This window comes from Apodemus sylvaticus, chromosome 10 (genome assembly GCF_947179515.1).
Source record: "Apodemus sylvaticus chromosome 10, mApoSyl1.1, whole genome shotgun sequence".
NCBI classification, from domain to species: Eukaryota; Metazoa; Chordata; class Mammalia; order Rodentia; family Muridae; genus Apodemus; species Apodemus sylvaticus.
Genome location: NC_067481.1, coordinates 63,549,037 through 63,560,250, shown reverse-complemented (window position 1 = coordinate 63,560,250; position 11,214 = coordinate 63,549,037). Strand labels below are relative to the sequence as shown.

General features: G+C 54.0%; 1 protein-coding gene across 1 annotated transcript; it reads right to left on the bottom strand.

The window, feature by feature from the left end:
• Positions 1-205: 205 nt before the first annotated feature.
• Positions 206-10,432, bottom strand: Natd1 (N-acetyltransferase domain containing 1). The gene is made up of 3 exons (XM_052197140.1): positions 10,258-10,432; positions 4,008-4,126; positions 206-3,327 (listed from the first exon to the last, which is right to left on the bottom strand). Exons 1-3 carry the CDS (start codon positions 10,352-10,354, stop codon positions 3,211-3,213), a joined length of 333 nt encoding a protein of 110 aa, XP_052053100.1. The 5' UTR covers positions 10,355-10,432; the 3' UTR covers positions 206-3,210.
• Positions 10,433-11,214: the final 782 nt, after the last annotated feature.

Genomic DNA, 11,214 nt, shown 5'->3' with positions numbered 1-11,214 from the left:
ACATCACACAACAGACTAATAAATGCCACAGTGATCACCTGCTTTGAAGGCAAAGCCTGAAAGACCCGATGGCCACCCCTGTGACTCCAGCCAGCGCCTCTCAGCTAAGACTAGGGTGTAGTGACTGATTACAACACTGAAGAGTGACAGAAATACGACTGTCAACTGTTCTTCCCAAGGCACTGAGAGAAAAGCAGAGAGCACCTTTGACAACCAGAAAAGCATCTTTAATATCTTGAAGCCATAGGACACAGCTGAAACCCCTAAATGTGATCCCCGAGGCTGCAGTCAAAGGTTCAAGCCACAGCCTCACAGGATCTCGTGTATGAAACTTAGGGCAATGAGCTGGAAGCAGGACCCTGAGACTAGTAAAAGGACGTTGGGAGGACTCGAACCAGCCCAAGTCCTGATCTGAGGAACAACGGGTAAGCGAGCAGGTGCTCTAGGGAGTGTTCCTGTTCACAACCCAGACTTCCAGCCACTGGCCAATGTACCTTGCAACTCAAGACAAAGCCCCATTTCAGCCCTTCAAAGGGATAAGGGAATTTCTAGAAACTTTAACTATTACTGAGGTCATTTGTTTCCCAAGCAGACATCTGACCACGATACACAGCTGGGAACTATCTAGGGGTCAGGGACAGGTTTTAGATCCTGGGTTGTCTATTTGTGCGGGCTGCAGGCTGGTGACACCCTTAATCTGACCCTGTTCCTTCAACTGCAGGACAGGCCCAGTAAGTGGCTTCTCTTGGGATTTGCATGAGAATGAAGGAGGGGGTGAGACCACAGACCCTGAAGGCCTAGCACTGAGTACACTAGCTACCAACCCACCCTCGTGGGCTAGGCCCCGTGTAAGAGAGGCTGCATGAGCAGATTCCCTGTGCTCCCATTTGGAACGCTTGCACTGTGCTTACCGATAGTTCCGTTAGGAATCACTATATGACCAACTTCAGGGCAAAGAGCAGCTCCCGTGTCAGAGGCTAGTGTGGCACCATGACTTCTAGGAATCCCTGTAAAGCTGTTGCCCAGCAACGAAGAGTGTGGCCTCTAGGGTAAAACTATGAGGGGTTCAGGTAACGTGGAGTAGGGATATAAATGGCTAAGTTCTTCAGACCTGGGCTGGGATCCTGATGCTTACCTGCACTACTGTGCAGGGAGGCTTCAGTCAGGCCATGGCAGCCTTTGGAGCCTAGACACCCCTGAAGTGGAGCTGTCCAACTATGCAGGCCGTGCTGAGGATCAAGAAGCAGGCTGGGCACCGGGGAGGAGCCCTCCCTACACTACCTATCTTGTCCTATTCTTTGCTCTGGGGACCCCTGACCTCGCTGTGCCTTAGTCTTTTGACAGTGAGCAATGGAATCATGCAATGTGTTCAAAAGTCAGAAAAGTGAGGGGTGCAGGTCCCAAGCCCAGCCTTGGCCCAGGTACTACTGGTGGCAGGTTCAGAGGAGGAAAGGCACATGAGTTACTGCCTGTGTAGACTGGGCAAGGAAAAGAAACCCTAGGGTGAGGTCAGAGCACAGCACAGACCTGCTGAAGGAACACGAAGTCTAGAGTGGCCAGTGCCTACTCACAGGCTCCTGGAGTGATTCAGGACATGAAACAGGTGTTGGGGGCAGAGGGAGGCAGATGGGATAGCACCAGAGTGGCCCAGTTGGGCAGTATTGGCCAGGAGGAAGAGGCAGAAATATGGTTATTGCTACACCGCAAGGCTGTGAAGCCTCGGGCACCATCAGGGCCAGGGCAGTGAGAAATGCTCAGGCCGCCCCGCAGGATCTTGAGCCGAGCCCACGGAGGAAGCCCAGCCACTTTTCTTGGGTTCACATGACTCAGGGCCCTCATTCAAGTACTGTATTGTGGATACACTACCACCACAGCTGTCAGAGCAGTCAGCAATGTCTTCCCAGAGGCCCAGGGTTTCTTTGGACCCCAAAGAGTCCCTGTCAGACAGAACAGGGTGGCAGAGGAGGGAGGCAGTAGTGAGGAGTATGCTGGGCTATCCTGGAACTCTAGGAGGCTGGAAGAGGAGCATCAAAAACAGGGTAAGAGCCAGAGGTGCAGGAGGTAGGGAGATGCTGAGGGTAGGAACCGTAAGGGCCCGTGCCCATGACTGCAGTGGTGAGTGAGGCCCAAGGGTTCTGAGCTTAAGACCTCCCAGCCAGGATGCATGGATTCCTGGTCCAGATTTCAGGACTCCTGCAGAGTGGGAAGGGCTCTGGGCACAGATGTCTGGAGTAGCCTATGCAGAAGTGGGGAGATGGTCAGAAGCAAGGAGTACAAGAAAAGGTAAGAAATGGATTTTGTGTACCACCATCGCATCCATCTCGAAGGTGACCCACAAGGAAGGCCCTGGCAAGTACAGCTCAAGGTCAGAGCGGGCTGAGGGAACTGGACTGCTCAGCAGACCTCCCTCCACTAAGCCTCTGAGTTGACTCCTGCAGGTGAATAGATGGGAAGGCAGACCCTCTGATAGGGACCTTGTTTTCTTGCAGAACCCACATGAGAAGCCAAACCGCGTGGGTACCTAGGAGAAGAGGACGTCCTGTCACCTGCCCCGGCTCTTGTGCTCACGCTCACAGATGGGCCGGGGCCAGGGTAGAATCTACTGCTCTCTCACACGCCAGGATCAGCTGCCCTCTGCCGCTGTCCCACTGCCTGTGCCAGGGCACGGAAGTCTGAGACAGAGAAAGGGTTAGCACTGGCAGTGGCTAAGGCTTGGCACCTCCACCTTGGGAAGCTGGCACACAGGGTTCCTGTTGTTCTTCTTGGCTCCAGGAACACCCTCCTCATTTGCAGAAAGGACACAATGCCAGGAGGTGGTGGCAGGGACTCTAGGTCACTCTCTTGCTGATCAGAGCAGGGACCCAGTAGCCGGGCCAGAGGGGTGTGCAGCTGGTAGGAGGAGGACCTCAGCAGAGCTGGAGGGAGGAGGACCTCAGCAGAGCCGGAGGGAAGAGGACTTCAGCAGAGCTGGAGGTTCTCTGTGGGAAGCGGGTCTTGGCCACTTGGCCTGCCCTTCATCCCACTCTGGATTTTCACACATCCACAGCCAGCAGCTGGTCCCCAGAATCCTGGATGAAGGCTGCAGACGAGTGTCCTTGTAAAAATAACTCTGAGCCTGTCCCCATGGGAACAGGTTCCTGAGAGCACATGAGCTGGCTGAGGCCCACACAGAAGGCCCACAGGGTGCACTCCTGCACACAGTGGCCAGGGTCATGGCTGTAGGCGCTCCAGGTACTGCGGCAGGGGGTTCTCCTTGACATACTTCTGGATGTACCAGCAGGTGAGGTGGGCCTTCAGGTCTTCCTCGACCACGAAGTCCAGGGCAGCCTGGGCCAGCAGAGGGAGAACAGCTGTTAGAGGAGAAGCTTGCTTGGGGACTGTGGCCCTCTGTAGCCCAAGGAGACAGCTCTCTCGGTTAGTGCTCCAGGTTCTCCATGTGGCTAACCTTCCCTCCCTGGTAACTGGGTTAATGCACAGATCGGTCAGGTCCTATATGGCAGCGCACAAGGCCCTGGAAGCCCCACAGGGAGGGTAAAGAGGCCTCCTCTCTAGGAGAGCCAGGAGCAGGGAGCAAGGGAGGCAGACAGGATTGGGAAGCAGCTAGGGCTCGCCTAGGAGCACGGGGTGGGGGCTGGACCTGAAAATCATTCTTTGCTTCACCTGTGCTTGGTCCTCAGGCAGCCTGGAATTTTAAGGAGGCCCAGGGCATGAGGCCCTGACTTGGACACTTGTCCACTTCGTGTTGCCAGGCTAACTTAAGCAAGTACTGCATGCCAAGTCCTCATCCAAGGTGGGGCCAGGCTGTGGGGCCCCTATGCTCAGAATGGTGGCCATCTGCCAGAGGACCTCGGAGCGCCATACGCAGTATCCAAAGCTCCCCCACTGCCACCTGCAAATTCTTGGCCAGATGGGCCTGTGAAGCTATGCTGTGGTCTAGAAGCAAATCAGAGTTAACCACCAATCTATCTTCTCCATACGGGGAGGGTGACAGCTGCATCCCATCTTACCTTGGCCAGGTGCTTGGCAATGCCACGCCCACGGTAAGCATCTGGGACCTCTGTGTGTTGCAGGTCCACGATCCGCTTGCCCACATACTCATAGAGCAGGACGGCCCGGTCGTGACATCCTGGAGCAGACATAGAAACAGCTGAAGGGTGGGCTCCAGGGGCCCTCGGAGCTTTTATTCCTGGCAACCCCCGGCATGGAGGCCAGGGTGAAGGGTAGTATCTGGAGCTAGACTACCAGTGTGCTATAAGAGCTGAATAACCCTGGGCCCCAGGTTTCATATGCCCAGGGTTATTCAGCATTCCTCATGGCATGCTCACGGTCATCCTCATGGTCGTGGCATTCCTCAGAGAGCTGTGTGTACTGCAGTGGGGTGGTCTCTGCAATAGGCTGGTGCCAACACACAACTACCCACAAATCCTCGCTACTGTCATTTCCTCAACTAAGGCCCTCCCCCATTTTTTAAAGATTTATTTATTATTATATGTAAGTACACTGTAGCTGTCTTTAGATACACCAGAAGAGGGCGCCAGATTTCATTACAGATGGTTGTGAGCCACCATATGGTTGCTGGGATTTGAACTCAGGATCTTTGGGAGAGCAGTCAGTGCTCTTACCAATCCCCTGAAACCCCTTTCTAAGATCCAGAACAGGCCACGACAGAGCCCAACAAATCCTTGACTTCAGTGGAGGAGGAAGCAGGAGGCGGTATCAAAGCGTAAGACTTGCTAATCCCACAACCAAGAACCCAAGACCAATCAGAGTCCACTAGGCACAGGAAGCAGGAACAAACAGGTACCCACCCTCCCAGCCCTGTCAGGACGAGCGTTCACCAGTCTATCAAAAATCCTGCTGGCAAACGTGACTGGGGAAGTTGTTCCCATCACAATCTGTAGTTCTCTGTCTGTCTGTCCGTCCGTCTGTTCACCCATCCATCCAATGTTTGAGTCATAGCACTTTTGAGGTCCTGGGCATACAGCAAGGGGCAAGGATTTGCCCTCATGGTGGAAACAGAGAAAAAGGAAGAGTGAGTAGTCTGTAACATTCACTAGATGGGAAATGGATGTGAGAAATGTTGGATGAGGGAGATGGTGGTCTAGCAGGAACACCTGTGCAGAGGCTCGGGGCAGGATAGGAACCTTTAAGGGACAGTGAGGATGCTGGTGTGGCTCATTAGAGAGGGCCAAGGGCGGGGGAAGTGACATGGTAAGCCTTCTTAGCCACCATGACCCTGGTCCTCAGCAGAGGGCTGGAAGGTACCTCATAGTTTCACAGAATCCTCCCGCTGTATCAACACTCTAGGGCAGAAGAATCCGGCTGCCTTAGGGGAAGAGGAGGGGATCCAAGGGGGCCCCTTTGGAGGGCTTGCTGGCAGTTGGAGTGTGCTCAATGAGAAAAAGAAGCCAAAGACAAACCTAACATTTTCTACGTGAAGGGATTGCCTGGGTATGAAAGAAATGCTCACAGGCAGGGCGAGAGGGAGGGCCACCGGGCAGGGGGTCGGAGGGCTCCAGGACAAAGCCCATTTGCTAGGACGGGAACAGTTAAGGGAAGAGCGAGAGTACAGCGAGGCAGGAGAGGCTCCGAAGCTAGATGGGATCATAGGGGTCCCTGGCAAGAATAAAGCATGCCAACACCTGTCCGTCCGTCTATCTGTCCGTCTGTCTTTTTTAGGCAGGGTCTCGGGGAGCCTAGCCTGGCCGACAACTTGAGAGAGCTGGGCTTGAATGCTCTGCTCTCTTTCTTTTCCGTTTTCTTTGTTTTACTAGACAGGGCTTCTCTGAGTTCCTGGCTGTCCTGGAATTCACTCTATAGACGAGGCTAACCTTGAACTCACAGAGATCTGTCTGTCTGTCTGCCTCCAGAGTGTGAGGATCAAAGTCTACCACCGCTGGGCTGGGTGATCTGCTTCTCAAAAGCAAACTGCACTTCCCGTATTTTAACTTTTAAACAAGCTGCAGTTTACATGTACAAACTTTCATGTGCCAAAGAATCAGCTTCTAAATGCTGCTTATACCAGGTGTTGTCACAAGGGGAATGACAGGCTCAGTGGAAAATCACATTCCACACTCTCTCCAGGAACCTTCAAGGGTTCCACCCTCAGTGTACAAGTTTCCTGCAAGTTCCAGGAGACCATGACTCACGTCATTTCCACAGGTAGACTCCTGAGATCCAAGTCATGCAACCACACAGGGGCCGGAGGAAGAGTGCAGCCCAGACCTCCCCTCTCCACATTCCTTTTCTTCTTCTGAGACAGGGTCTCACTGTAGTCCAAGCTGGCCCAGAACTCCGAGTGCTGCAGCTGTGGGCACGCTCACCACAGCCAGCCGGAGTGCCTTGCTTCATGGCACTGTGCCCTCTTCTTCCCACCTCACACCTAGAATGCCATCCCCCTTCCCAGCCAGGTCTACAAAGGCCATGCCCTTCGCCTGTGCTGAAACTCCCTCCTCAGATTCATTTATTCTGGGGCTGTGCCCATTTCTCTGGCCAAGGCCCAGCTGTAACCTCCACAGCCATCCCCAACAGCTGCAAGACATGGGACCCAGGTCTGGTTCTGTACTTGCTGGGATCAATTAAGTCACTGACTGCTCACTAAGCTCTGCTCTTGTTTTTGGAGTGAACAGAGCTGACACAGCACTCCTTGGCATTTTAGTAAGGGAGACACAAGTGACAGGAGTCTCAGGAGATGGGCACAGAGAACAGAGGAGGGGAAGGGAGCAGGGGTGGGAGTTGTCATTATAAAGAGGACATCTGGTTCTTGTGTAAAAGACCTGAAGGAATGAGGGACCAGGACACTTTGGTATGAGGAGTCCCAGTGGTAAGAGCAGAAGAAACAAAGTCCTTGGAAGCCCAGAACAGCAAGGAAGCCAGAGTGGCTGGCCCTAGTGAATCAGGCAGTGTAGGGAACCAGGTGGTGGGGATTCTAGGGCCACCCAAAGACCAGCTTAAGCTCCCAGCAGTCTCGGGGTGGGGGTTGAGCTCTTGCAAACTTGCTAACATTTTTACCTCTGCTTGTTCTCAATCCCCTTGGAGCCTACTCAGCCAATGGCAGTCCTGGAATATCACAGCAAGTCTTTGCCTAGGCCTTTGGTATCTGGTCGTCAGGACCAGTCACCACCTTGTCCCCGTAACCTCATCCAGGGTAGACACCCAGGAAATCTCTCTCAAAAACCTGCTTCTTCCAATCAGATGCCTGCTGAGACTGGAGGTGGACCAGTGGCATATGGCAGCCCCAAGACCTGGCCCCTGTGCCTTTGGTGGGATCCCCAGAGAACAGCCAAGGCCCCAGCAGGTATTTTAGGCTTAGGCCTGAATAGGTCCATGGGCTTGCTTTGAGATAATGCCAGCAGGCTCCAGCCACAAGCCAGCTGCAGCCGCTCCCTACGGCTAAGAGTTTGATAGCTGCTTGCTGATCTTCCCACTTGCCAATCTCTAGCCAGGGCCTCACAGCTGGACGCCACCTTCTTATTCCAGGGTTTCCCGCAGAGGCTTCTTCCCCTGACCGTCCCCCATCATGGGACAGAATGCACACGTGGCACTGCCAGCTATAATGACCCCAACCCCCGTGCCATGGGTGATTAGTCACTGCCACCTGGATTAGTGGCAGTCTAGGCTAGGCTCTGAGTGCCCCAGACCTAGACAAGCATATTGGGGACAGTGCTGGACATCCAGGAACTGGAGGGACCAGCTGGGCTCAGTTCCAGTTCTGTCTTCCTACCTGGGGGTAGAGACTTCTGGGAGAGATTGCTGAGAGCTTTCTTGTGACAAGTAGCAGTCCCAGAGCCTGGAGATTTGGCTCAGCAGTTAGGAGGGCTTTCTGCTTTCACAGAAGACCCCACTTCAGTTCCCAGCACCCATGTCTGACAGCTCACACCTGCTTGTAACTCCAGCTGCCAGACCCGCTGCCCTCATTTGACATCTACAGGCACTGGAATGCATGTTGTCTGTACACACACACAAATAAAATAACAAATCTTTAAACACATACACACAAACCCCGAGTGGCTGACCCTGGCTGAGAGTAAGAGAAGGCCATGGAGGGCTACAGGCGTGTGCCTTATCTAACGTCGTCCAACCTTCAGATGACAACAACCCTTGGAAGGCAGCCCGAGGTTCCATTCTGGACTAGTTGTCCATCGGCCTCGTGCCTTGTTTCCCACCCATGAAACAGTGGCTACGCGCCCAGCATTTTCAGAACGTCAATCTGGGGTCATGCACACTTGAGTTCCAGGTTCCTCCAATCAAAAAGCTCCCTCCATGTTTCCTGTCACACCTGCTCAGGACTTGACATTTCTTCCCACCCCTGCTCACTGCTCGGACCTGTGCAATACCCAGCTCCCCCCTCCCCACGCCCCCCATGACCACAGTGCATTCGCCATCAGCGCAGCCTTAGGGTTCCTGGTCCACGGCATCTGCCCTCTTTCTGAGGCATTTTCAGGAACCCACAGCACTCACATTTCCAGGTCCCACATTGTTTGTGCCCCTGATCTCATAGCCTTATCCACCTGTCAGCTCCTCTCTGCCCGCACCACTCCGGGCCGCTCTAAAACACGCAGTGGGTACTGCAGGGCCTTTGCTCTCAAAGGCTTCCTGCACACGGTGCCCTTCTCCACAGCTACAGCTGTTTCTTTTCTCTTTCAGGTCTCTACTTAAATACCACCTCCTCTCCTCGAACTAACCAAACAGCCGCCCTGCCCCATACACCCTTCCTTCTGCCGGTCTTCACTTCTCCCAAGGCCTTTGTTTTATGAGATGTTACGCAATTCATTTGAGACCCATCTCCCTCTTTAGACTGTCAGCCCCACGAGTCCTGGGCATTTTGAAGACTGAGGGTAAATAGTAGGTACTCAGTAAATTGTTGGCCCAGGCTGTGCAAGATGAGCGGAGGAGAGGTTGCCCGCCTCTAGCCACTCTGTCTTCCTATCTACAGGGCAGCAGGCTGCAGATTGGTTAAGTTCAAGGATATGGTCTGTTCATAGCCAGCTCTCAGAGTACTGTCTTTGGACTGTACTCTGAGACCCATTTGGAAGAGAAAGAAAAAAGTAGCCCAAAGGTTCTGCCTTTCCCTTTGTGGATCTGATGGGCCTCCACAGTCACCTGGAAAGGCAGAGCCTTCCTGGAACTAAGAAAACTTCAGAAAAGAGGATCTGAAAAACAACAACAAAAAAAACCAACCTCAGATAAGGCCTCTCAAGTGATCAGGGCCAAGTGTCACTGTCAGCTGAGCCACCATCAGCATGACAACAGGACTTGTTTCTCTGTGGAAAGAATATGGCTCGGGCAGCTGGGCCCAGATTTGAATATGACTCTGGTCTTGTTAAGGCTGGGCAGGTCACACTTCCTGCAGTCCCAGCCTCAGTTTACTCATCGGTAAGTGGGGCGGTATGTCACAACACAGGAAGTAACAGCTGTTAGCCACGGTGCTTAGGTGGCACAAATGGGAGACTAGGCCTCTTCTGCTTGTGACCAAGTGCAGGTCACAGAAGGTTGACTTAAAGTCAGGATAGGCTGCTTACACTAGACTGCTTACTGCTGACCACACACAAGTGCATCCCTTCAGTCAAAATAAGTGCAGTGGCTAAGTCAGATCTCGGATGTCCCCAAAGAGCCCAGCTGGGAGGAGTGGGCTACAAAGAGCTCAAGGTCCCATATTCCACAATCTTTTCCAGCCCCTAGAATCAATGGGAGGAGTGTCAGTCTGCTGGTACAAATGTTACAGAAGATAAGGCCTTGACCTTTCTATCTGGTTTGAAAAGTAGCCATTTATCTATGTTTATCAGCACTTGCTGTGCTCTAAACGTGTCATTCTGAACCTTTACTGCCACTGCATCTCATCCAAAGCGGTGTGCACTACAGCTATCCACACTGCAGATTCTGGGAGACCGAGGCACACATTGACGAGACAAGTTGGCCAAAGTCTCAGAACCACCTACCCGCCTCCTCCTCCAGGCCACACATTCTCTGGGTTATGCCCCAGGCCCGCGCAGGCTCCTCCGGGGCGGCAGGAAGCAACCGAATACCCGGGTGGTGGGGGTGGCAGGCCACTAGTGACCTGCTCTCTGGGACCCACTGTGGCAACCTTCCGTCTGCGATGCCGGAGGCCGGCTGCGCTGGCAGGTGCGGGCTGCCCGGGCGGGCGCGCTCCGGCGGTGCCAGTCGGGGTTCGGGAGCCCTCCAGCCCCGGGATCCGTCCGCCCGCAGGTCCCGCCCCGTCCCGCCCGCGCGCGCGCGCAAACAAAGGCAGCGCGGTACCGTTTAGGCGCACGGAGAACTGGCGACGTTGTCGGTCGTGCTCCACGCGGATGGGGCCGCCCTGTTCCAGCGCGCTCGGCGGGGTAGCGTGCGCCATCGCGCGCGCCGACACTAGGGACCGCGGGCCGCAGCGAACTGACTCTTCGGCGGCGCGGGCCGGAGAAGGGGGCGGGGCCGGAAATCAGCTGTGAGTCACGTGCGCTACGCGCACTGTCTGTTTGGATACATTGCTAGCGCCTCTTAAAGAGACCGCTCCGTGCGTTTCGCTCCCGGCTTCAACAATGATGTGCTGGTCCATTAAGGGCGCCGATTGTCCTCCGAAGGCCCTAGAGTGATCTTTAGGACCCACACTGACCCATATGAAAAACACGCCATGACCTCTGGGGGCAATTCTGATCTTCCTTGCCATCGAATATTAGGTATTGGCCTCACTGCAAGCCTGAGGCATAGATATGTCAGACCCCTTTTACCGATGCAAGGCGTCGACAGGCATACCTACTCTCTGCTGGAACCGTGCGGGCTGGCGCTCGGCAGCCCATCCACTCCGGGCAGCTGTAGCTGATATTAAGAGATTACCCCCAGGCATATTTGGGACTGGGTAAAAACCACCCTTCCTAAAGAAAGGCAGAAATGTGAGGTCCCTAGGGAGCTAGCTACCCAGGACAGTGTTTCTCTGGAAGCATAGTATTTGGAAAGCCTGCCTACCATGGATGTTCACAGACTCACTTTCTGTTAATTAAGGTGCAAATTTGATGTTCACATCTATGAGACCACCACACAGACATACAGAAAGTTTGAGTGTACCTCAATGGAATGCCTGAAGGCTGTAAGTTCAAACCTGTACAAAATGTGTGTGTGTGTGGGGGGGATGGGGATGGGGGGGTAAGGGACAGACCAACCAGGAAGCATTTTACAGCTAAATGGAGATCTCTGTGGGCTCCCTTCCAATTGATCCTT

What these genes read in the sequence shown, in the direction of transcription:
- Natd1 (XM_052197140.1), bottom strand. Translation starts at nt 10,354, where the DNA reads ATGGCGCACGCTACCCCGCCGAGCGCGCTGGAACAGGGCGGCCCCATC. An exon ending in GTTCTCCGTGCGCCTAAACG is followed by an intron (nt 4,127 to 10,257) that starts GTACCGCGCTGC and finishes TGTCTGCTCCAG; the next exon opens with GATGTCACGACCGGGCCGTC. An exon ending in TTGCCAAGCACCTGGCCAAG is followed by an intron (nt 3,328 to 4,007) that starts GTAAGATGGGAT and finishes CTGCTGGCCCAG; the next exon opens with GCTGCCCTGGACTTCGTGGT.